This window comes from Bombina bombina, chromosome 5 (genome assembly GCF_027579735.1).
Source record: "Bombina bombina isolate aBomBom1 chromosome 5, aBomBom1.pri, whole genome shotgun sequence".
Classification (NCBI taxonomy): domain Eukaryota; kingdom Metazoa; phylum Chordata; class Amphibia; order Anura; family Bombinatoridae; genus Bombina; species Bombina bombina.
This window is the reverse complement of record NC_069503.1, coordinates 308,476,971-308,504,596: the sequence shown is the minus strand read 5'-3', so window position 1 is coordinate 308,504,596 and position 27,626 is coordinate 308,476,971. Positions and strand designations below refer to the sequence as shown.

Here is a 27,626-nt window from a genome sequence, read left to right as displayed (position 1 = left end):
GATAGAGAATTACAGCTAACTAACCAGGTTAGAAATACTTACGAAGCATATATCAATAATTCAGCTAAAATAGCCTGGGATAAATATATAGAGAAAAAAAAAAGGAAAGGGACTTATTTCTTAAGCATAAGACCACACAAGAGGACTTAAAAACGAGTGCGAAATACCATGGAAATTATGGAAAAATCAGCTAGATACCTTTCAACATTGATTAAAAATAGACAGAGTAGCAAAATAACTTGAGGGTAGGGCTATTATCAATACAAAAGAAATAAGGGAAGCCTTTTTTAACTATTACAAGAGGATTTATAAGAGGGAAGAAATAAACATGCAGAATAAACAGCACTTCTGGGATAATTTTAGAATCCCTAAAATTGGGGAACAAGATTTAGAAACATTAAATCAGTCAATTACAGTGGCAGAAGTAATAGCGCAGATTAAAACAGCAAAAACAAACAAAGTTCCTGGGCCAGACCAACTTCCTGCTGAACTATATAAAATTTTGAAATATTATATCCCAAATACGTTAGTGAGTCTTTTTAATTCATACTATATAGAGAATAAAATTCCCTCAAAGTATTTCTCTGCTTTTACCATCACCCTGATACATAAAAAAAATAAAGATCCAGAAAATATGTCAGCATATAGACCAATATCTCTACTAAATCGCGACTATAAAATCTTTATGTCCATTATAGCAAATAGATTAAAAATCTATATGGGGAATCTAATTCATACAGATCAAGTTAGGTTTATGACAGGCAGAAATGTATCTAAAATTATACGTAGGGTCCTAACAGTCCTGGAGTATTTCTGGTATGAAAATAAGAGTAAAGAAACTTTGAACAGATCAAACTTGGCGTTGTTGGCGATTGATGCTGAAAAAGCTTTTGATCTCATTAAACTGGGATCATTTATTCACTTCACTCTTGCATTTTGTTTTTAAGGGGAATGTCTTAAATCTAATATATGCAGTTTATCAAAATCCGACTTCTAATTTACCAATTAATTCTGAACTCACTCACGATATTATTCTAGAAAAAGGTACTCGTCAGGGGTGTCCTCTTTCACCTCTTTTGTTCAAACTACGGCAAGAATTATCTGGGATAATGGTTGGATCAGTTAAAACAGTCCTCACTCTCGATGCAGATGACCTACTCTTATTTTTGAATGATTCAGACCATACAATATAGCATTTTCTAGCACTAGCAATACAATTCGGATCCTTTTCAGGCTATAAAATTAATCTTGAATAGTCAGAAATCTTAAGGATCATTCAAAATAAACCATTAAACTCTGACTGTCTATTTAAGTCAGTAGAGTCAATAAACTATTTAGGGATTAAAATTCATAAGGATCCTGCTCTATGGTACGAATTAAACTATACATCCTATCTTACTAAATATAAAAAAGATCTAGATAACTGGATGGCGCTCCCTATTTCACTCTCTGCACGGATTTCCATGATCAAGACAATTTTTTTCCCGCAACTACTATATCTGCTACAAAATCTTCCAATCATGATTAAGGCTAAATATATCGCTTTGTTTAATGGTATAACAGCTGGATTTATCTGGAAATAAAAATGTAAACGAATTTCTACACACAATCTTAGCTTACATACGTATGCAGGAGGACTAGCGCTTCCAAATCTTAGATACTATAACTTAACTACACTTAGTAAATATATACTAGATTGGATTACAGAAACCGAATACTCAATGAACCTACACCTAGAGTCAGGTATTGTAATGCCATATTGCTTGAAAGCTCTTATGCATCTATCCAAGATAGAACTACCTAAACGTATTGCCCGGATGGGGATATTTATAAATCCGATCTTGGCATGGCATAAATTGTGTGATGAATTGGATACTTGCTGGAAGTCTTCCAAATATTTACCAATACGTGGAAATCCAAAATTTCCTAGTGGGATTTCCTCCAGAACCTTTAAGGAATGGTCAGATAAAGGCCTACAAAATGTGATTCAAATTTGGAACGAGACACTCAATATTGTTAAATCTTTTTCGGACAGAATGAGTATGCGATTCATAAACAGTTTATTTGCCTATCTACAATTGAGACATTTCTATGGGGAATTATGGGAGGATAATATGTCAGATTGGAAGCTAGGGGATATTAATACAACAATATATATATATATATATATATATATATATATAGACAAGGCAACGTATCTATCTCTTTTATGTATAATATGCTACTTAATAAAGCCGATCAGATACGTCTAAATTATTGATGAAATGGAAAATACATTTTCCTTCCATTACGAATATAGATATTGAGGAGAGTTTCAGATTGGTACAAAAAGCAACCACTATAACCTCTTGGAGAGAATCTCATTGCAAGCTCTTAAATATGGTCTATGTAACACCCGCACAACTTAAAAAGTGATATCGAGCCAACCATAATGTTTGTTCGAAATGTAGTAACCCGAATGCAGATCTTATGCATTGCTTCTGGAATTGTGCTAAAGTTAGACAATTCTGGTATAAGGTTAATTTTTGGTTATCTTTAAGTTTGGATGATGGATTTGTTATAAGCCCACAAGATATAATTTTTTTGTGTAACTACCATAAAAACAAACAATATAAGACAATTAATACATTGATCTTGGCAGGACGTAACTTTATTTTGCTGAACTGGAGGTCTAATACTTTGCCTTCTTTCCAAACTTTTAAATCTATGATAGCTAAGATAATTATATCTGAACAATATTATAGTGATATCTATCTTGAGGGCAAAATGGAGCAATCTCCAAAAATGGCTTGGACTAATGAGAACCTTTCCCATTATGTTACAACAGTTTATAGCTATCATTAGAAAAACAAATCTTTTTGATACCCTGATACAAACGGGTAAATTACCTATTGAATGGGCTTAGGTTTGTTTTATTATTTTGGCATGATGGCAATGATAAAAGGCGTGAAAATCGTATCTGAGAGAGGGAGAATGGTTGCCTATACAATAATAGAGTTGGAAAGGGGGAGAGGGAGCCGACGGGATGGTCCCTGTCTTCTTTTTTTCTTTTCTTGTTATTTTGTTCATGTTGGATAATAGATTGTGTGTTTCTTGCTTGAGTGTCTAGATTTAGTGAGAAAAATAAAATTTTTTTTTACCAACAATATAAAAATTTAAACTGAAGTTCAGTAGAGGTTAATTTACTTTGATCAACAGACTGGTGATAGTATGTCTTATTCTGGGTCTGATCTTCATATGACTGGAAATGTATTAAGTGTTTCTTTTTTTTTACATGGTTAAAATGCTCTTATTGGCTATGTATCTTATATTAATTACCCTGCGTGGTGAAACGAATGTGACTTTAACATAATTTTTTCTTCTGTTGTTAACCTTCTATTGCTACTATGTTGTCGGTTTATAAATAAAGACAAAAAAAAAAAAAAGACATACACACAGATCCACACACACACTCACACAGACAAACCCTCACACACACACACACACACAGACAAACCCTTACACACACACACACACACACACACATAGACAAACCCTTACACACACAAATATCCTCCAAAAAGGGCATATAGACCCCAGCAGTACAGTGGAGCAGATTCCCAGGCAGACTGACACTGTGGGAACGTACAGCAGACATCAGCGAGGCTGCACATGAACCTGTCCTCATGCACACAGAGTAAGGGCAACAAACATAGCAACACCAGCTTCTTAAAAGACACTGCAGAATTTTTTTTTTTCACTAAAACAATTCTCATTGCATAAAATGAAAAAATGTTCTGCCTATGGGGCTGAGATAATCTGCTTCCCAATTGTCTACACCTGGGATATGTATCGCAGAAATTAGAAAGAAGTTGGATTCCGCCCAAGAAAGCATCAGAGATACTTCTTTCATCGCTAAAGGACTGCGAGTCCTACCCTGATGATTGACATATGCCACAGTTGTGATATTGTCTGTCTCAAAACAAATGAATGATTCTCTCTTTAATAGAGGCCAAGCCAGAAGAGCCCTGAAAATAGTACGGAGTTCTAAAATATTGATTGGTAACCTTGCCTCTTGAGGATTACAAACTCCTTGTGCTGTCAGAGACCCCCAGACAGCTCCCCAGATGAGACTTGCATCTGTTGAAATCACAGTCCAGGAAGGACGAAGAAAAAAAAAAAAAAAAAAAAAAAAAGGTCCCTTGAATAATCTGATGATGGTTTAACCACCAAGTCAGAGAGAGTTGAGTATTGGGATTTAAGAATATCAATTGTGATATCCGAATATAATCCTTGCACCATTGATTCAAGCTGCAGAGGTCTCATATGAAAACAAGCAAAGGGGATTGCGTCTGATGCTGCAGTCATGAGACCTAAAACTTCCATGCACATAGCCACTGAAGGGAATAATTGAGACTGAAGGTTTAGACAGGTTGAAACAAACTTCAAACGTCTCGTCTGTTAAAGACAGAGTCATGGATATTGAGTCTATCTGGAAACCTAAAAAGGTAACCCTTGTCTGAGGAACCAAGAAACTCTTTGGTAAATTGATCCTTCAACTATGTCTTAGAAGAAACAACACTAGTTGATTTGTGTGAGATTCTTCTAAATGAAAAGATTGAGCCAGTACCAAGATATCGTCCAAATAAGGAAACGCCGCAATACCCTGCTCTCTGATTAAAGATAGAAGGGCACCGAGAACCTTTGAAAAGATTCTTGGAGCTGTCGCTAGGCCAAATGGAAGAACAACAAAATGGTAATGCTTGTCTAGAAAAGAGAATCTCAGAAACAGATAGTGATCTGGATGAATCGGAAAGTGAAGATATGCATCCTGTAAGTCTATTGTGGACATGTAATGACCTTGCTGAACAAAAAGCAGAATAGTCCTTATAGTCACCATCTTGAAAGTTAGGACCCTTACAAAGCGATTAAAAAAACTTTAGATCTAGAACTGGTCTGAATGAATTTTCCTTCTTTGGGACAATGAATAGATTTGAATAAAAACCCAGACCCTGTTACAGAAGTGGAACTGGTACAATTACCCCTGAAAGCTCCAGATCTGAAACACTTCAGAAAGGCCTGATCTTTCACAGGATTTGTTGGAACGTGAGAGAGAAAAAAAAATCTTCTCACAGGAGGTCTTATTCTGAAATCTATTTGATATCCCTGAGAGACAATATTCAGAATCCAATGATTCTGAACGGAACCTGCCCAAACGTCTTGAAATTATTTCAATCTGCCCCCCACCAGCAGAATTGGATTGAGGGACGCACCTTCATGCAGTCTAGGGGACTGGCTTTGGTTTCTTATAAGGCTTGGATTTATTCCAACTCAAAGATGGCTTCCAATTGGAGCCAGAGTACTTAGGAGAAGAAGAAGTGGTTTTCTGTTCTCTATTCTGACGAAAGGAACGAAACCGATTAGAAGCTTTAGATTTACCCTTAGAATTTTTGTCATGGGGCAAAAAAACTCCCTTCCCCCCAGTAATAGTGGAAATAGAATCCAACTGAGAACCAAATAAATTATTACCCTGGAATGATAGAGATAGTAACCTAGATTTAGATACCACATCAGCATTCCATTATTTGAGCCATAAAGCTCTTCTAGCTAAAATAGCCAAATACATAGATTTAACATCAATCTTGATGATATCAAAAATAGCATCACAGATAAAATGATTAGCATGTTAAAGCAAACAAACAATGCTATACAAATCAGAATCTTTTTCCCGTTGTGCTAAGCTATCCAACCAAAAAGTCGATGCAGCTGCAACATTAGCCATAGAAATGGCAGGTCTGAGAATATAGCCAGAATGTAAATAAGCTTTCCTTAGATAAGATTAAATTTTCCTATCTAAAGGATCCTTAAAAGAAGTACTATCTTCCATAGGAATAGTAGTATGTTTGGCAAGAGTAGAAATAGCCCCATCAACCTTAGGGACTTTTTCCCAAAACTCTAGTTCAGCTACTGACAAAGGATACAACCTTCAAAAACTTGAAGGAGCAAAAGTACCAGGCTTAGACCAATTCCTTAGCAATCACATCAGAAATAGCATCAGGAACGGGGAAAACCTCAGGTGCAATCACAGGAGGTTTATAGACCGAATTTAAACGTTTACTGGATTTGTTATCAAGGAGGACCAGACTCCTCAATATCCAAAGTAACCAACACTTCTTTCAACAAAGAACGAATATACTCAATCTTAAAAAGATAAGTTGATTAATCAATTTCAATGTCTGAAGTAGGATCTTCTGAGTCAGAGAGATCCTCATCAGAGGTGGATATATCAGTATGTTGTCGGTCATTAATAAATTAATCAGTATTATGAGAAGTTTTAAAAGACCTTTTTATGTTTATTAGAAGGCGGAATAGTAGACATAGCCTTCTGTATTTCATCAGCAATATAATTTTTCATATCAACAAGGATATCATGTATATTAGATGTTGAGGGAACAACAAATACTGTACTAGTACTAATAGAAACATTTTCAGCATGCAAAAGCTTATCATGACAACTGTTACATACTACAGCTGGAGATATAGTCTCCGCTAGCTTACAAAAGATACACTTAGCTTTGGTAGAATAGTGTTCAGGCAGCATGGTTCCTACAGCAGCTTCTGAGACAGGATCAGATTGAGACATCTTGTAAAATGTAAAAGAAAAAACAACATTTAAACAAAAATATCTTATTTCCTCATATAGCAGTTTCAGGAATGGGGAAAAAAATGCAAATGCTAAGATTGGCAAAAAAGCAAATAGCATAGCCCTCTGAGCATAAATAAGGCAAGGAGCATATAGGAAGTGGGGTAAAATAAAACCAAATTTTTTGGCGTCAAGTATGACACACAACGCAAAAGAAGGTATAATTAAAATGTTGGCGCCAACAAACATCCGGAAATGACGCAACTCGCGTCATAACAGACACAACTTCACGCCAAACAACCTGGCGTCAACTAAGACGCAGGAAATGACGAACTTGCTTCATCATAGACGCACATCTGCGCCAAAAAATTATTGCGCCAAGAATGACGCAATAAATAACAGCATTTTGTGACCTCGCACAAACTTACTTCACCACCTCCATAGGAGGCAAATTTGTAAAACCGAGTTGTGGGTGGTGTATTCATAGACATTTTGAGGTTTGGGAAACTTTGCCCTGGTAGGATTGTATATCCCATACGTCACTAGCTCATGGACTCTTGCCAATTATATGAAAGAAATTAAGTTTTGACAAATGCCAGTCCTAAGAGCAAGAACGATAACAACTCATATTTACCTCTGAATATAACACTCATAGTGACACTATTTCTAAGATCATAAGAAAAAAAACATTGGTATCTTTTAAATAAATATAATCCACATATACCAGAATTTAAAATCCCCCCCCATGCATGCCTACAAAAGGACTAAAAATGGCAGAGATGTTCTAGTGAAAGCGGATGTGGGTGGACATAATACTGGAATAATCAACTATTTAACTTCTTCAAAAAAGGGCTCTTATGCCTGTCTACATTGTGTTCAATGCAATGCTATGATAAAAGGTTAATTTGTAGCACAACTACAGGATATGAAGAAGCGTGAAATAAGTGGTTTCTATACCTGTGACACCGACAAGAAAAGAAAGAAACAGAGACAGAGAGAGAGATCTGGTTGATTCAACACCTTAAAACTTTGCATCTGATAGGTCTTAATAAAGATTATGATCTCCATTTGTTTTTATAAGTAATTCTTTATGTAACGTTTTCCTTTTAAATGTAGCAATATTTTAATTATATTGTATGATTTTAATCTTGCTATGCATCACTTTCTGCTAGCATATAATCTGTGTTAGAGATAATAATCTTCTTTAGGTGTTATGTTTATTTTTTGTTTATTGTTATTTTGTTTGTTTATTTTTTGTCAGTAGATGGCAGTGTTATTTCATATGGAATTCAAGAGCCCAGAGGGTTAAATGGACAGTCTACAATAGAATTGTTATGGTTTTAGAAGATAGATAATCCCTTTATTACCCATTCCCCAGTTTTGCATATCAAACAGTTATATTAAAGGGGCAGTATACTATAAAATAATTTTTCCCTTAATGTGTTTCCAATTACTTGTTTTTCCAGTTGCAGAGAATAAAAAATATGAGATTTGCTTTTTTAAGGCTTATTTGTGTATATGAATTAGCTGATTTTGTGTTTTGAAGCCACAACCTAATAAAATGGGTTGAACTTGTAGGTATAATCAGATCTCATTACTGTATCACATTGTGTACATATACCTGCTTCTTTATCTTATATCTGCCCATAAACCAATCACCAGTACTTGGAGAGAACAATGGAAAATTAACATTTTATTACCTTATCTCTTCTTTAACCCACTAGGAGTGTAATTTATTCTACTGGCTGTGTTAACAGAGCTTGGCCTCGAGACCAAAAACTTTCAGGATGGGTGGGGATACCACAGGCTAAATAAACTATTTCAAATGCTAATATAAGGCTAATGGAAATACTTGTAAACAATTTAATACCCTCCAGCAGGTAAAGTGGATCATTGGGAACAAATTAAAGGGGAGACATTTTTTGAGTAAACTGTCCCTTTAATATACTTTTTACCACTGTGATTACCTTGTATCCAAGAACCTTTGTTCAGCCCCCTGATCACATGACTGTGACTGTTTATTATCTATTGTCTTGCATTAAGCATTGTGTTGTGCTAAATCTTAAATAACTCCCTGTGCCTGTATACAGTGTTATCTATATGGCCCACGTGTACTTTCAGTCTCTTTGTGTTGAAAAGGAATTTAAAAAGCGTGTTTAGAGGCAGTCTTCAAGGGCTTAGAAATTAGCATATGAGTCTGCCTAGGTTTAGTTTCAAACTAAGAATACCAAGAGAAAAAAAGCAAATTTGATGATAAAAGTAAATTGGAAAGTTGATTAAAATTACAAATCCTATCTAAATAATGAAAGTTTAATTTTGACTAGACTGTCCCTTTAATGATTAGTAATAAAGACACAGGTGCTAAATTGGGCAGCGTTTCATAGCACACCATAGCATGACTAAGGGTCTGTGGGACCCGAAACGTTGCTGTTCTTCTTTGTCACAAATATTTTTAACTGAAAAAGCAGTGCTGACGCCATCTATGTGTATCTCTCTCTCATAATCATTAAAGGGATACGAAACCCAAATTTTTTCTTTCATGATTCTGAGCAACTTTCTAATTTACTCCTATTATCAATTTCTTTGTTCTCTTGCTATCTTTATTTGAAAAAGACGACATCTAAGCTAAGGAGCCAACCAATTTTTGGTTCAGACCATGGACAGCACTTGTTTAATTGTGCGTGCATGTAGCCACCAATCAGCAAGCACAACCCAGGTTGTGAACCAAAAATGGGCCGGCTTCTAAACTTACATTCTTGCTTTTCAAATAAAGATAGCAAGATAATTAAGAAAAAATTATAATAGAAGTAAACTAGAAATTTGCTTGAAATTGCATGCTCTATCTGAATCATGAAAGAACAAATTTGGGTTCAGTGTCCCTTTAAGCGATTAAGTGAACTTGAAAGTTTACTTCTGTACATTTGTTTATTGGCTATAAAACAAGGAATACAAAGTACTATAAAATGATAATGTAATATCGTGTCTATATCTGATTAATAGTAATGAGTGTTGTAAAAATATTTAAAATATTCTTTACATAATAATTTAAAGCTTTATAAGAAGAAAAACTGGTTATTTTAAAACATGTGGCAATTAAAAAGGGACAAGCGGTATGCTACTGTAATAAAAAATGCTTATATATGCTAGTTGTGTGTATAATAATAATAATAATAATAATAATAAAGTTTCACACTACACTTGCATATATTTAAAACTTTGGAATTCAATGGCAAAGAACTTAAAGGGACATGAAACCCAAACATTTTCTTTCATGATTTCCAGTTTGCTTCATTCTCTTGGTATCATTTGTTGAAGGAGCAGCAATGCACTACTGGTTTCTAACTTTTTTCAAGCTGTATAGCTGAAACATGTCGATGAGTTGCCCTGTATTGCACTAAAAGAGAAAAGAAGTTTGCGGTCTACTAAACGTCAATTGTTTAGAACAAAGGAAGGATTCGTTTTGTTCATACTCCACCCATGCCTGGTAAAGTACAAGTCTCATGAGCGCTCTAAGTGAAACATTGTAAAGGCTTTGTCAAAGAAAGTATTGCAACAATTTGGCTGCCGAGGATTCTGCTACATATGCCGATAATCTGATCACCCAATTGAACTGGAACTAAACACGTGACCACTACGTCAGCGAAACCCGGAAGTGGCAGTGTAAACGCCGAGACTGACAAGAGAGGTACGTGTGTAAGGGTCAGAGAAAGCACACTATAACATAAGCTTTCGGTGAGTAGAACTCCATTGGCCAACGGAACTTTAACGTATATTGATATATATCCTTCCATTTGGGGCATTTTTTGTTCATTAAAACTCCAACTCACTAATATTTAAAGAGTAATCCTCCGTCTCAAAGACGTAAATAATACTCCAAAGAGACTTGGAAATACAAAACGAGGATAAAACATAAAGGGGCAGTGCTTATAGCTTATTTGTTACCCATGCAATATTGTGATATGTTGTCAAATTCATCAGTTTGTTTTTAACCGTATACTATAATTGTGTATTATTACTGCACAATATTTTTATCAATATTAACGTGGATCCACGATTTTATGATAGATGGTATTTAATGCCTATTAGTACTTCATCGGGTGCACCTTAGAGTTAATAACTATTAAGAGGCATTACAAGTATCTTCATCCTATGATATTTATATGAAATTACATTGATAAATAGATACTATTTTATATACAATAAATTTACTTTTATTATTTAATATTTGTGAGGTGGTGCATATATTGATATAACACTATTACGCCCAGACTAGTTATATATTAACCCCTTAATGACCGCAGCACTTTTCCATTTTCTGTCCGTTTGGGACCAAGGCTATTTTTACATTTCTGCAGCGTTTGTGTTTAGCTGTAATTTTCCTCTTACTCATTTACTGTACCCACACATATTATATACCGTTTTTCTCGCCATTAAGTGGACTTTTTAAAGATACCATTATTTTCATCATATCTTATAATTTACTATAAAAAATGGAAAAAAACACACTTTTTCAAACTTTGACCCCCAAAATCTGTTACACATCTACAACCACCAAAAAACACCCATGCTAAATAGTTTCTAAATTTTGTCGTGAGTTTAGAAATACCCAATGTTTACATGTTCTTCGCTTTTTTTGTAAGTTATAAGGCAATAAATACAAGCAGCATTTTGCTATTTCCAAACCCCTTTTTTTCAAAATTAGCGCTAGTTACATTGGGACACTGATATCTTTCAGGAATCCCTGAAAATCCCTTAACATGTATATATTTTTTTTTAGAAGACACCCCAAAGTATTGATCTAGGCCCATTTTGGTATATTTCATGCCACCATTTCACCGCCAAATGCAATCAAATAAAGAAAATCGTTCACTTTTTCTTGACAAACTTTAGGTTTCTCACTGAAATTATTTACAAACAACTTGTGCAATTATGGCATAAATGGTTGTAAATTATTCTCTGAGATTCCCTTTGTTCAGAAATAGCAGACATCTATGGCTTTTGTTGTTGCTTTTTGGTAATTAGAAGGACGCTAAATGCCACTGCGCACCACAAGTGTATTATGCCCAGCAGTGAAGGGGTTAATTAGGGAGCATGTAGGGAGCTTCTAGGGTTAATTTTAGCTTTAGTGTAGTGTAGTAGACAACCCAAAGTATTGATCTAGGCCCATTTTGGTATATTTCATGCCACCATTTCACCGCCAGATGCGATCAAATTAAAAAAAAACGTTAAATTTTTCACAATTTTAGGTTTCTCACTGAAATCATTTACAAGCAGCTTGAGCAATTATGTCACAAATGGTTGTCAATGCTTCTCTGTGATCCCCTTTGTTCAGAAATAGCAGACATATATGACTTTGGTGTTGCTTTTTGGTAATTAGAAGGCCGCTAAATACCGCTGCACATCACACGTGTATTATGTCTAGCAGTGAAGGGGTTAATTAGGTAGCTTGTAGGGCGCTTGCAGGGTTAATTTTAGCTTTAGTGTAGAGATCAGCCTCCCACCTGACACATCACACCCCCTGATCCCTCCCAAACAGCTCCCTTCCCTCCCCCACCCCACAATTTTCCCCGCCATCTTAAGTACTGGCAGAATGTCTGCCAGTACAAAAATAAAGGGAATCTTTGTTTTTTTTTTTTTAAAAAAAAAAATGTATAGCATATTTACATATGCTGCTGTTTAGGATCCCCCTTAGCCCCCAACCTCCCTGATCCCCCTCAAACATCTCTCTAACCATCCCCCTTTGCCTTTTTGGGGGGCCATCTTGGGTACTGGCAGCTATCTGCCAGTACCCAATTTGCAGAAAAAAAATGTTGTTTTTTTTTATTTTTCCCCATTTTTTTTTCTGTAGTGTAGCTTCCCTCCCACATACTAACCCAACACCCCCTGATTTCGCTTTTTATTTTTTATTAATTTTACGTTTTAGAACCCTGATGAGCAAATCCTTTTTCTGTAGTGTAGCGGTTCCCACCCGCTCCCTCCCGTGCACGCGCCCGCCCCCTCCCTATCGTGCACGCGCGCGCGCCCCCGGTCATCCCCGCCCACGATCCCGCCCCCCTCCACATCACTGGGCCCATCGATGGCCGCCACCCGCCTCCCACGTCGGCTCCCATCCACCAACGATACCGGCCATCGATGTCCGGTGCAGAGAGGGCCACAGAGTGGCTCTCTCTGCATCGGATGGCCATACATGGTTATTGCAGGATGCCTCCATATCGAGGCATCACTGCAATAACCGGAAAGCAGCTGGAAGCGAGCAGGATCGCTTCCAGCTGCTTTCCACACCGAGGACGTGCAGGGTACGTTCTCAGGCATTAACTGCCTTTTTTTTGGAGGACGTACCCTGCACGTCCTCGGTCATTAACCCCTTAGTGACCAGAGCACTTTTCCATTTTCTGTCCGTTTGGGACCAAGGCTATTTTTAAATTTTTGCGGTGTTTGTGTTTAGCTGTAATTTTCTTCTTACTCATTTACTGTACCCACACATATTATATACCGTTTTTCTCGCCATTAAATGGACTTTCTAAAGATACCATTATTTTCCTCATATCTTATAATTTACTATAAAAAAAATTATAAAATATGAGGAAAAAATGGAAAAAAACACACTTTTTCTAACTTTGACCCCCAAAATCTGTTACATATCTAAAACCACCAAAAAACACCCATGCTAAATAGTTTCTAAATTTTGTCCTGAGTTTAGAAATACCCAATGTTTACATGTTCTTTGCAAGTTATAGGGCCATAAATACAAGTAGCACTTTGCTATTTCCAAACAATTTTTTTCCAAAATTAGCGCTAGTTACATTAGAACACTGATATCTTTCAGGAATCCCTGAATATCCCTTGACAAGTATATATTTTTTTTTAGTAGACATCCCAAAGTATTGATCTAGGCCAATTTTGGTATATTTCATACCACCATTTCACCGCCAAATGCGATCAAATACAAAAAATTGTTCACTTTTTCACAAATTTTTTCACAAACTTTAGGTTTCTCACTGAAATCATTTACAAACAGCTTGTGTAATTATGGCATAAATGGTTGTAAATTCTTCTCTGGGATCCCCTTTGTTCAGAAATAGCACACATATATGGCTTTGGCGTTGCTTTTTGGTAATTAGAAGGCCGCTAAATGCCACTGCGCACCACAAGTGTATCATGCCCAGCAGTTAAGGGGTTAATTAGGGAGCTTTTAGGGAGCTTGTAGGGTTAATTTTAGCTTTAGTGTAGTAGACAACCCCAAGTATTGATCTAGGCACATTTTGGTATATTTCATGCCACCATTTCACCGCCAAATGCGATCAAATTAAAAAAAACGTAAAATTTTTCACAATTTTAGGTTTCTCACTGAAATCATTTACAAACAGCTTGTGCAATTATGGCACAAATGGTTGTAAATGCTTGTCTGGGATCCCCTTTGTTCAGAAATAGCAGACATATATGACTTTGGCGTTGCTTTCTGGTAATTAGAAGGCCACTAAATCCTGTTGCGCCTCACACGTGTATTATGGCTAGCAGTGAAAGGGTTAATTAGGGAGTTTGTAGTGAGCTTGCAGGGTTAATTTTAGCTTTAGTGTAGAGATCAGCCTCCCATCTGACACATCCCACCCCCTGATCCCTCCCAAACAGCTCCCTTCCCTCCCCCACCCCACAATTGTCCCCGCCATCTTAAGTACTGGCAGAAAGTCTGCCAGTACTAAAATAAAAGGGTTTTTAAAAAAAAATGAAATTTGTTTTAGCATATTTACATATGCTACTGTGTAGGATCCCCCCCTTAGCCCCCAACCTCCCTGATCCCCCCCAAAACCGCTCTCTAACCCTCCCCTCTGCCTTATTGGGGGCCATCTTGGGTACTGGCAGCTGTCTGCCAGTACCCAGTTTACAATAAAAAGTGCTTTTTTGGGGTTTTTTTTTGTTTTTTTCTGTAGTGTAGCTTCCCCCAACCCCCCCACCCCCCCACAAACAAACCCCCACCACCTTGCTGATTGTTTGGATTTTATTTTTTATTATATTTTTTATTTCCCCATTTTCTGCAGTGTAGCGGTTCCCACCCGCTCCCTCCCCGTGCACGCGCCCGTGCGCGCCCCCAGCCACCCCCGCCCACGATCCCGCCCCCCTTCAGATCCACATGGCCATCGATGGCCGCCACCCCGCCTCCCGGTCCGGCTCCCACCCACCAACGCAGGTAGCCACCGATCTCCGGTGCAGAGAGGGCCACAGAGTGGCTCTCTCTGCACCGGATGACTTAAAAAAGGTTATTGCAGGATGCCTCCATATCGAGGCATCACTGCAATAACCGGAAAGCAGCTGGAAGCGAGCAGGATCGCTTCCAGCTGCTTTCCACACTGAGGACGTGCAGGGTACGTTCTCAGGCATTAACTGCCTTTTTTCTGAGGACGTACCCTGCACGTCCTCAGTCGTTAAGGGGTTAAAGGGACACTGTACCCAAAAATTTTCTTTCGTGATTCAGATTGAGCATGAAATTTTAAGCAACTTTCTAATTTACTCCTATTATCAAATTTTCTTCATTCTCTTGGTATCTTTACTTGAAATGCAAGAATCTAAGTTTAGATGCCGGCCCATTTTTGGTGAACAACCTGGGTTGTCCTTGCTGATTGGTGGATAAATTCATCCACCAATAAAAAACTGCTGTCCAGAGTACTGAAACCAAAAAAAGCTTAGATGCCTTCTTTTTCAAATAATGATAGCAAGAGAATGAAGAAAAATTGATAATAGGAGTAAATTAGAAAGTTTGCTCTTTCTGAATTACAAAAGAAAATTTTTGGGTACAGTGTCCCTTTAACACATTATAGGTGTAGTTAGCTTTATAGCGCACTCTTTCAACTCTATATTTGTAATTATTGTGAGATTTTTGGGATAATTCTCACTTAAAGAGTTGCCATACTACTTTTATTGGGTATTTTAAGCACACATGAACTAATGCTCTCTAGCTGTGAAAATTTGTCAAATGCATTCTGATAAGAGGCAGCCTTCAAGGGCTTAGAAATTAGTATATGAGCCTACCTAGGTTTAGCTTTTCAACTAAGAATACAAAGAGAACAAAACAAATTTGATGAATAAAGTCAATAGGAAAGTTTAAAATTATATGCCCTATCCAATTTATGGAAGTTTAATTTTGACTAGGCTATCCCTTTAAACTCTGGCATTAACCTAAATTTATTTTGCCATTGAAAACATTTATTTATATATTTTTATTAAAGGGACATTATACACTTATTTTTTCTTTGCATAAATGTTTTGTAGATGATCTATTTACATAGCCCATAAAGTTTTTTTTTTTTTAAATAAATGTATAGTTTTGCTTATTTTTAAATAACATTGCTCTGATTTTCAGACTCCTAACCAAGCCCCAAAGTTTTATGTGAATACCGTCTGCTACCTTCTACAGCTTGCCCCTGTTTGTGTAAAGGGTCTTTTCATATGCAAAAGAAGGGGGAGGGGGGGGAGTGTCTTAATTGCCACTTGCAGGGGGCTTTCCAGCTACCTTTTGAACAGAGCCAAACTGACAGCTTCTAAGTAAGTTTTTAAACCGTTTTATACTGGATTTTTATATCAGTATCTGTGCATCTTATTCTTTATAGTAGTGTCTATTACATGCAGTTATATGAAAATGAGTGTATACTGTCCCTTTAAGTGATTTTTCAAGGAGTGCTCAACAATGTACAGCAACACTGAAAAGTAATCTATTTAAGCTTACACTTGGGTAGATGCCAAAACTTCAGTTTCATAGATTTACAAATCCCTTAATCTAAGCCAATGTATGAATTCCAGAGAGATTGGTTCCAGTCATTAAGAGAGACTTCCATCCGCAATCTAAATGTTGTGCATTACAGAGAACAAAATACAAATAATGTGCATTAAAACAAAAGAAATACCTTACCTCAATAGCAGGATAGTAATTGTAATTCCAGTACCAAAAAGTCTTCGGCAAGTAGCCCTGGATAAGATGATGTTCCGGAACAAATGGATGAAAAGTTTCTTTACCACTAGTGTCTCTGGAATCTCCAGCTTTTACATTAATAATCTCCATACATTTTCCCAAAGCAAGATCTTCCACAGAAGAACTGTGTGTGCATTTTTCCTCTTTGAATGCATTAACAAACCTCTTCAGAGCTTCTTTACTCAACACATAACCAGCACCCCCACTCATATAACCTTGCTTTACATAGGGCTTGAATCTTCTCCCAAAATAAATAGGATCTTCAGGATTGTGCTTTGACAAAAGCCATCTTAGGTTATCCAGAACAACATATGTATCGTCATCTGCTTTCATAAACCAATCAGCTTCTTCTAGATGATGGTCATGCACATACTGAAAGGCTTTAATGGTTTTCCAATACAGTTGGTCTCTGCCCTCCTTTGTATCCAATCCCACTGTGGGAAATTCTTTGTTCTCTTCTGAACTCATATACAATACCTTATTGCACCTTTTAGCCCACGTAGCTTTAATGTGTTTTGCTTTCTTTTCCAGGTTTTGAGGACCTGTCATGACCCAGCATAAGATTTTCACCTTCTCATTCAGACCGTCAGCTATGTGTGTATCCTCATCTTACAAAAAAAAAAAAAAAAAAAAAAAGTTTTACAGGCACGCAATAGTGTAATAATAACATGCTCTATGTAACCCCTATATAGGGTTACACATATAGTTAATGTTCACTCTAAAGCAGCAATGCACTACTGGGACCCAACTGAACAAGAGGCATATATGCATAACCACCAGTGCATTACTGCTCCTAAAAACTTACCTAGGAATATCAAGAGAATTAAATAAAATTTGATAACAAAAGTAAACTGAAATGTCTCTTAAATTTGCATGTTTTATCTGAATTATCAAAGTTTAATTTTAAATATCCACATCCCTTTAAAGGGACTAACTAACTTGGCAGTTTATACAATACATTCCCATTAAAAATCTCAATAGTGCATTTTAATAGGCATCATTTTAAAATATAAACCTACCTGCTGTGCAGCTTTCAGCCTCCACCCACAACACCACTTTCCCCCCTCCTTTTCAAACTCAGGACGATACAGCAGATCAGTTGCCATATTATGTAGTTGTATGGGACTTGTTGCCAAAGCGATATGAGAGACGCGTATTAGTGCAGCTTTTATTAGAGTGCGCATGTGCAACTTTGCTCTACTCTTGCCAATGACCAAAATTTTAAAGTCGCTTGAGCAAGATATGATACAAGGAGTTATGGCAGCAGGAAAGTTGCATGGAAAGTAGGATAATATTTTAAAATTGCATTATTAAAATTTCTTACTGTAAATTAGCTGTAGCTAGGCAATGCTTTACTTAAATTACCCAGGTAATTAAAGTACAAAATTCAAACCGTTTAATAAATAAGAAGAGATCCTTAAAGTGATGGTAAATACTAGCGTTTGTGAAACGCTAGGATTTACCATTGTAACAAATAAAGGGGACTTTCATATGTAACGGCGCCAAGCTTGATTTCCTGCACAGCTATTGGCTAAGAGGTGGAAACGTCACAGATTAGCCAAATATCGTTCTGCCGTGGGCTGCCTTTAGCAGCTCAGCGCCGCGACTCTGCTAACAGATAAAGGGGCTTTCAGAATGAAGTATTTTATACTTCATGAATGAAAGTCCCCTTTATTTGTTACGATGGTAAATCCTAGCGTTTCACAAACACTAGGATTTACCATCACTTTAAACGCTAAGCTGTAATTTTAGAAATGTTTTTAAATGAATAAAAGATACTAAAATAAATGTTTGCGCACCAAAGCCAGGGGATAACAGGAAAGAGATTAAATAATTTTACATAAAGAGAAGATCTATCAAAGTGTTTTTTTTAAAATTCAGAATAGTATCTATGAAATACTATTAAAATTAAATGTGTCACCAAGGTGGACATTGCTGCGGCTGACCCGTATAAGGCTGAAAAATGTTACAGCAGCGTAAGAGGAAGTCTGAACTCAAATTTCACCCAGGGCCCATTGGTCTTTTGTTTCGGCAAAGTATCAGAGATATACCTGGGAACTTTGAAAACAAGCTGATCCTGAGACTGAGGGGGGTGAAGGAAGTAACAGCGCTGTTGCCAATATATCTTCAACAAAGCTTATAGGAAGCAGCAAATACGATTAGAAGGTGGATTTTGCCAACAAGTCACCACAATTCTTATTGCCTGTCTCATTTGTAAAAAAAAGTCAAGCCTATATCCTTGTAGTACTAAAATGAGGATGGCCTCACATCAGACTCTTGGCACTACAACCTCATCTCCTTCTTTGAAGCACATGTCTACATAAGACCTCCGATCAGACTCCTAGCCTAACAGCCTCTGTTAGACATACAAAACATACCTTGATATCCCCTTATTCACTGCTTGTTGTTTTTAATAAACAAGTTTTTAACTAAAGTGAAAGTATCATATCACTTTGATCATTGGAGCACTACATGGACGTGAGTTTAGTATTCTGCCTATGATCCAGTCGGCTTGAAATGACCAGGAGTGGGTGAGCTGATACACCCCAAGATATCAGCTTGCGACTACAAGCAAATAAAGGTGCTATTGCCAAATATGAGTACCCTTTGGCTTTATTCACCATATCTTCCACATCAGTCTGGTTGATCTGCACGAGGCCCCCCCTGTCTTGTTTTTTGTTCTGTTAGACATACGCACACATCAGACCTCTGCCCTGTAACACCTCTAAAAGCTGCATGTTCTAATTATATTCAGTTAAGTAACTTAAAAGTCACAACTGGACAGGATAATGTTATTGACCTGTAAGGATCATATATTTCTTATGGAATACTCGTTCCCTTTATGTAATTGATTTTTCTCTTATGTATCTAAAAGTATATGGCTAACCTTTATATGTACGTCAAGGTAGTGGGACAACACACCTTGATTACTGTACAATTTTTTTTTTTTTTTAATTTCTCTAAATTCACTTTTTTTTCAAAACTTAATAAAAATATCCAAATAAAAAAAAAAAATGGAATTTGCATAACTGAACTTTAAATTATGAACAGCATTTTTTCCAACATTTGTCCATCAGCAAAAAAAAAAAAAAAAAACTTCTTATAAAAGCTATTGCTGTGCATATGCTGGGTGTACACACTACACTTGCACACAAGCATCACTCTGACAGCAGCGTGTAGTATGCCAGAAAATAACCTCAGTTTGCATCATAAAATCCACAGCCGGCTCTATGAGGGCCCGATTCTCTAAAGCTCTCTGGTCTGGCGAGATTATCTAAGAAGTCTGGTCAGCTCTGTGAGGTCCCTCAAATCATTGTTTTTTTCAGTATCTAGGGCTATGGGTTCTGGATGTGAAGGAGAAACACAATGCACAGGAAAAAAAAAAAAAAGTTTGTGATTTTTCTCCCTGCCAGTGACGTTTTACTAATCAGATCCTTAGCAGTAACAGTGTTTAAAATATAGGTGCACTGAGAATGCATAGCATATGTACATATGCTCATTAATCACAGTACCTGTGAAAGCACTCATGCACATTTTACTTTTGACTATTATGCTCCTTTAAAGAACAATTAGTGGAAAAATTGTATACACTAATTTATTAAAGCATGCCATTTTATCACTAGCATGTATAATTGTATCAAGGACTGTGTGTGTAACCGCTTTGTTTGGATTAAACTCAGAGTTGCAGGGTGGCTAGTGATACAATCACATGCTCTAATGAATAAGTGCATTTCATTTTCCACTATAAGGACCTTTTAAGGTTACAGAGATCCTTGAAAATATGATAGATTTTTTTCTTGCACCAGTATTTAGATAAATATAAAGCAACGCTGATATAATTTTATTAAACGCTTTGTCACCTTTTTAAGGGATGTACTAAAAGGAATGACAAAATTGAAAGACTATAGACTTTAATGGGATGTAAAGTTAAAAGTGGTATTACAACAAAACAATGAGACATATCAAATAGATATGTACCCCAAGCCCAGAGACAGAACTTTTTTTCACTTTCTGCGATTAGATATTTTTTAGCGAAAATTTTTCTGCAGGTCATTTTTAAATGAAATAAAATTGTAAATGTGTCAGTTACACTAAAGCACCAGATCAATTGCAATGTGTTAGTTAACTGGAGAATAAAGCAATATTTAAAGTTTTATAATCTAGTGCAGTAGTTGAAAATTGCATTGCAAATTAGCTGCAGGCAAAAAAAGTAATTGTAAAATGTCTTTGAATTAATTTGTTTCCTTTTCTCTTAGTCTAACATAGAAATGAAGTAATAAAAAAGGTGCATTGCTCATACGAACATCTTACATTCAAAGAAAAACAGCTTTATAGACTGTGAAAAGCTAGGGAACGAGTTTGCAAAAATCTCAGAGCCAGACAACAATCAATGCATTGCTGCTTTGCAGCACTACTGCATATTTGACTCTTGTCTTCAAACAGCACTTTGCTCTAGATGCACTGTGTTAAGGAAAACTTATACAATGCAGCCAGAGAACAGCTCTGTTTAAAAAGAACAGCCTAATGTGGAGCAGGGCTGAAAAGTTAAAGTGCTAACAGTTCCTGTTCTTTCTGCAGACATGCTGCATTTTCTGCAATGACATCTCAGATCACTCTATGTTCTGCCTTAGGGACCCCAAGTACAGTAGCATATTCTGACAGTGAGATTATGTGGGATTTTACCTTCTTTCCATGGAATAACAAGGGTGAATTACAGAATGGAATGCCCATAGACTTTAACCCCTTCCTGCCCTTGGGACGTTCTATGCCGTCCTAACTGCACTAGGCTTTAGTGCCCTAAGGATAGCAAAGAATGTCCTAGCTGTTTGGCTGTACCGAAGCCATAGGCGCTTCTTGAATGGGATCCCACATGAACGATTGCGTGATTTCAATGTCTACATCGGAACTTTGTTCCTATGTAGACAAATGAGTCTAGGCAGGAAGAGGTTAAGGGGATATAAAGTTTAGAGTGTTATAGCAAAACAACTATGAGATATATGAATAAGATATTAACCATATATATTCCCTGTGTACAGTAGCATATTCTGAAAGTGAGATTATAGCTGCTTTTTATGGAATGACAAGGGTGAGTGACAAAATGAAATGCCCATAAACTTTAATGGGATGTGAAGTTAAAAATGCTAAAGCAGCAAAACTATGAGATATAGAAAGCAGCTATTATCCCATGTTATCTCTCCTTCCTAGTCTATTTTGGTACTTGGGGGATATATCTGCTAAATATATATGCAATATGTCTCACAGTTTTGATGCTATAACACTTAAAGGGACATGAAACCCAAAAATGGTCTTTCATGAATTAGATAGATAATACAATTTTAAACAACTTTACTTCTATTATTTAATTTGCTTACTTCTCTTGTAATCGTTGCTGAAAGGTTTATCTAGCAAAGCTCAGGAGCAGCAAAGAACCTAGGTTCTAGCTGCTGATTGGTGGCTGCATATATTTACCGATTGTCATTGGCTCACCCAATGCGTTCAGTCAGCAACCAGTAGTGCACTGCTGCTCATTCAACAAAGAATACCAAGAGAACAAAGAAAAAAATGATAATAGGAGTAAATCAGTAAATTGCATGCTCTATCTGAATCATGAAAGATAAAATTTGTGTTTCATATCCCTTTAAAACTTTACATCCTATTAAAATCTATGAACATTCCATTTTGTCATTCACACACGCCATTCCACAGAAAGCAGCTCTAATTCCACATAATCTTGCTATGAGAATAGGCTACTCGACTTGTGGAACATATATGGTAAATATATATTTGATATATCTCATGGCTTTGTTGCTATAGCACTTTAAACTGGACATTCCATTATGTCATTAACCCTTGTCATTCCAAAGAAAACAGCTAGAACTCCAAATAATCTCACTTTTAGAGTATACTACTGTACTTCGGAAATAGAACTGGTAAATATCTATGTAATATGCCTCACAGTTTTGTTGCAATAACGCTTCACTTTGCATACCATTAAAATGTATGGGCATTCCACATAATCTCACTTTGCTACTGTATGTGGGGAACATAACCGGTAAATATCTACTGGATATGTCTCCGTTTTCTTGCTATAACACTTAAAGGGACACTAAACAAAAAAATATTTTGATCATGATTCAGGTAGAGAATACAATTTTAAACAACATTCCAATTTACTTCTATTATCTAATTTGCTTCATTTTTTAGATATCCTTTGTTGAAGAAATAGCAATGCACATGGGTGAGCCAAATCACACGAGGCATCTATATACAGCCACCAATCAGCAGCTACTGAGCCTATCTAGATATGCTTTTCAGCAAAGGATATCAAGAGAAGAAAGCAAATTAGCTAATAGAAGAAAATTAGAAAGTGGTTTAAAATAGCATACTCTTTCTAAATCGTGAAAGAAAAAAAATGTGGGTGTTATGTCCCTTTAACGTTTATGGGCATTCCACGTTGTCATTCCACAGAAAAAAGCTATAATTCCACGTAATCTCACTTTCAGAATGTGCTACTGTACTTGGGTAACATATCTATTTGATATATGTTATAGTTTTGTTGCTATAACACTTAACATTACATCCCATTAAAGTCTATGGGCATTCCATTTTGTCATTCACCCTTGTCATTCCATGGAAAGAAGGTATAATCACACATAATCTCACTTTCGGAATATGCTACTTTTCTTGGGGAACGTATCTGGTAAATATCTATTTTATATGGCTCATAGTTTTGTTACTATGGCACTTTTAACTTTACATCCCATTAAAGTCTATGGGCATTCCACTTAGTCATTCACCCGTGTCATTGTATAGAAATCAGTAATAATTCCACATAATCTCACTTTCAGAATAATATGCTACATACCTCTTTTTAACTCTAATAAATGCACTGTGGAACTCACTTTAGTAAACCCTTATAGGAAGCTGTGCCTAATAAAATGAGCCACTAAAAAACCCAACCCTGATACTTCTGCAATGAACCTAAGCCCCTGTGATTACAGCTAACACCCTGTGTCTCAGGGTAAAATCCTGAAAGGAAGTTTGGTTTCTTATTCAAGCACCAATACAAGCATACGTTGGCACCAATACAAATATTACATTTTTGAATAAGTAACATATTTTCAAAGGGTTAAAAACCATTGGGCCATTGATTTCACTACGAATATATACAGGGTAGATCCCCCTCCATGACATGCAATTGTTTTTACCCTGGCCCAATGGTATTTTGGGCACAGAAATTGATGCCAACCCTGGCATAGGTACTGTAATTCTCATTTTTGAAAAAGTAACATTTTCAAAAGGTTAATGACCATTGGGCCACTGATTTTACTGTTAATGTATGTAGGGTAGATCCCCCCCCCCATGACATGCAGTCGTTTTTAGCCTGGCCCAATGGTATTTTGGGCACAGAAATGGATGCCAGCCGTGGCATAAATGCTGTAATCTTCCCTACATATATTAACAGTAAAATCAGTGGCCCAATAGTCATTAACCCTTTGGAAATATCAGTTACTTATTCAAAAATGAGAATTATAGCCCCTATGCCAGGGTTGGCATCAATTTCTGTGCCCAAAACACCATTGGGTCAGGCTAAAAACAATTGCATGTCATGGAGGGGGATCCACCCTACATATATTAACAGTAAAATCAGTGGCCCAATGGTCATTAACCATAGTTGCCAACATTTAAAAAAAAATTCCAGGGACACTTTGCAGCAGAGCAAGCAAGCGGGTTACTGGAGTATTGACGACCTACTGTTCAACTGCTCCGCCCACTCAGTTCTGCAATCAAAACACACCCATTTGAAAGTAATAGTATAATTTAGACTTATCCATAGTTTATTATACAGATTACAGCACCAAGCTCTTACACCTACCCAGTCTCTGGAACACATTCTGGGCATATGGTTATTTTTACAACACAGCATAAAAATTAGAAAGACAAATAATATGTGAAACCATTCAATAATAATAACAATATTCTATTAGGAATGAATTATATTTAAATAATACACTATATCTATTTATCATCTATCTATCTGTATATGTGTATGTGTGTGTATATATGTATATGCAAACAACAAATGTGCAAAGGAGATTTTCAGGGACATTTCCAGGGACAAAAAAAATCCAGGGACATACAACAAAATCCAGGGACTGTCCCTGGAAATCAGGGACTGTTGGCAACTATGCATTAACCCTTTGAAAATATATGTTACTTATTCAAAATTGTAATATTTGTATTGGTGCCAACGTATGCCCTTTTTTCCAGTTTGTATATCCAATTGTTCACCTCTGTGTAACTACTGTACAATATATGAATCATATTGTTATTTAAATAAAACCTATATTTTTATATTAAAGTTAATTTAAAGCAGTCTGAGATTTTTTTTTATATAAGAAACCAACTTCCCTGAATAAGAAACAAAATATCACGAATAAGGCAGCTTGAATAAAAAAACAACTTCCTTGTCGTAAAGTTCCAAGGTCCTGTTTATAATTAGGAGCAGTCTCTAATTTAAATCCCTTAAACATGTTTCAAAATAAAGCCGTGTAGCTCAGAGATGTTCCTACACTACTAGATAGTAGGGCACAACACTATTTACCGTGATGCTGCTCCTTATCCGCGTTGAAGTTCATCTGCCCCTGAAGCTGCTCACTCGGGGCATCATCATCTGAGTGCCGCACATGGGGGTCATTGTGGAAGATTTCGGGTTGGGGCGTCACCTTCTTCTCTAGGACTATGTTGACTATCACGTAGCAAAAAATAAAACCAATAGCCACTCCGAAAGAGAAGGTGACCAAGCTCAGTACTGACTTACTGCTGGCCATTTCCGCTTGGAATAAGAACCTGAGAGTTAATGCATCATACAATAAAGGTATTGGGTAGTTACAGCCTTGTATGAAGAAGAACAAGAGTTAATACCGGGCGCATGAAGCCATGTACTCACATAGCGATGTCACAGCTCTGCTGTCATATACAGCAACGAATAAGACACTGACTGAAGCCAGCTCAGCGTGACAGCTATCAATTTCATAGGCCCCGCCTGCCTGGCCCATAGGGCTACGCAGGGAGGAAACAGTTAATCCTGCTCAGGTAGCGGCGCCCAGAACTCGGCCTCTTGCAGAGGGATGGGGCCTGATGATGTCACGGCGCGGGTGCGTCACTGCGTCCGGAAAGTCAGGGTCAGGGAGCGGGTTATATTGAGGAGTTGTGTATCTGGTTCTAGCTGAGACCTGAGATCTCTGTAGTCATATAGGGTGTGTAAAGCGAGTACATGCAGCTGTGCACTAATTACAGATTATGTGATGTTCGTGATAAGGGCAGCAGCCATCAATGCATGGGAATTGTAGTAATATAAACTACAGTGTATGATTCGTAAGTGATGTATTGGGAACAAGTACATGGTAAACTATGAACACTTAGAGTACGCTTTGGTGTCGTGTGTAGAGGAAAGGTGAGCTCGCGTAGAGGAAGAGAAAATATGCATTAAACATAAATATATGTAAAAGTACAGTTATACTCATATACACACTGATACAAAGGGCTCCATTTATCAATCATTTGGGGAATTCTCCTTTCTGTTCTCCTATCAGTTCTCCACAGCTCTCCTTAGGAGAGGAGCACATGTGCGCCCATATTTATCATAAAAAAGTTGTTTTTTCTCCATGGGAGAGCTGAGGAGAGCTGGGGAGAACTAATGATAAATTTCTCCAGTCGGATTAGTATCTTCTCCTTATTTATCACTAAAAATAAGCAACTATTCTCCATGTCAATCATTTATAAACCAATAGAAATCTTTATACAGCCTTCCTAGTAGCTTTGTTAACGCCCCTCTTCAGCAAACTTTCATATAAGAAAATAGATCTACATTTTCATTGTTTTTGTGCTTAAATTTTAGCGCTTTTTTATATCTTATTTTTATGCCCCAATAGATATCATTTTTGTGCTCTGTTATATATTATTTTGGTGCTCCGTTATATATATTTTTTTTTTTACTCCATTATAAATTATTATTGCACTCCAATAACCATTATTATTGTGCTTTGTTATAGATAATTTTTGAACCTTGTAGAGCCCTTTTTTTGTGTGTAACTGCTTCTACAACTGGTAGAGAATAGATTTCTAATGCTGTTCTCCACTGTAGCTATGGAGAACTTTAAGGTAGGAACTTGCAGGAGAACTTTCAGTCCTCCACAGGAGAATATAAATGATAAATTTGTAACTAGGAGGATTATGAGGAGAACTATATGAAATAAGACTAAAAAGATCTAATTTAACCCTTTTTTTGGAGAACATGTTCTCCAAGGAGAGTTAGAACAGAGTAGGAGAATTTTACAGTCGAACTTGCCCAATTTTAGGAGTATTTTTGAATGATAAATAGGAGAATTATTTCTCATCGCGAACTTTTAGGAGAAAATATAGGAGAATTGGAATGATAAATAGAGCCCAAATTATTTAAAAAAAAAATCATTAAAAAAGTTATAAGCTCTCAAAGATATAATGGTATAAGGTATTTGAAAAAGAAAAATAGGACTGCAAATGGCTTTAAACCCCCTTCCCCATTAGGATCTTCCATGCCGTCCTAACTGCGCTGGTCAACCCAAAAAACTATTATTACTTATTTCAATTTTGTAATTAACGCATTTTACATCAAACTGCAGTCCCTTTTGTGATGTACATATACTTTTACTGGTAAAAAACACTTGTCCCCCTCCGGCTGTTTTGAAATGGCCGCCTGACCCCTCCTTTTCCTAACGTTACCCTAAGTGATCCGTGTTGATCCTGCACGTGCACATATTTCGCCTGTGCGCAATGCGTGGTTTTCACCTGGAAAGGGTTAATATATATATGCATACATAGACATGTCTAAATATGTGTATTTATGTGTATATATATATATATATATATATACACACATATATATATATATATATATATATATATATATATACACACACACACATATATATATATATATATATATATATATATATATATATATATACACACACTCACCGGCCACTTTATTAGGTACACCTG

General features: G+C 36.6%; 1 protein-coding gene across 2 annotated transcripts in view; it reads right to left on the bottom strand.

Annotated features, from left to right (window-relative positions):
* Window positions 1-25,695, bottom strand: part of C1GALT1 (core 1 synthase, glycoprotein-N-acetylgalactosamine 3-beta-galactosyltransferase 1) — a 47,040-nt gene extending 21,345 nt beyond the window's left edge. The window contains exons 1-3 of one of the 2 annotated variants that reach the window (XM_053714086.1): window positions 25,189-25,695; window positions 16,524-17,191; window positions 2,633-3,105 (exon numbers count right to left, since the gene is read on the bottom strand). In XM_053714086.1, the coding sequence (XP_053570061.1) occupies window positions 2,902-3,105; window positions 16,524-17,191; window positions 25,189-25,414 (1,098 nt within the window). In that variant the 5' untranslated portion in view covers window positions 25,415-25,695 and the 3' untranslated portion in view covers window positions 2,633-2,901. Of the gene's footprint in view, window positions 1-2,632; window positions 3,106-16,523; window positions 17,192-25,188 lie in introns of those variants that run through there. The other variant, XM_053714087.1, reaches the window with a different exon arrangement.
* Window positions 25,696-27,626: the final 1,931 nt, after the last annotated feature.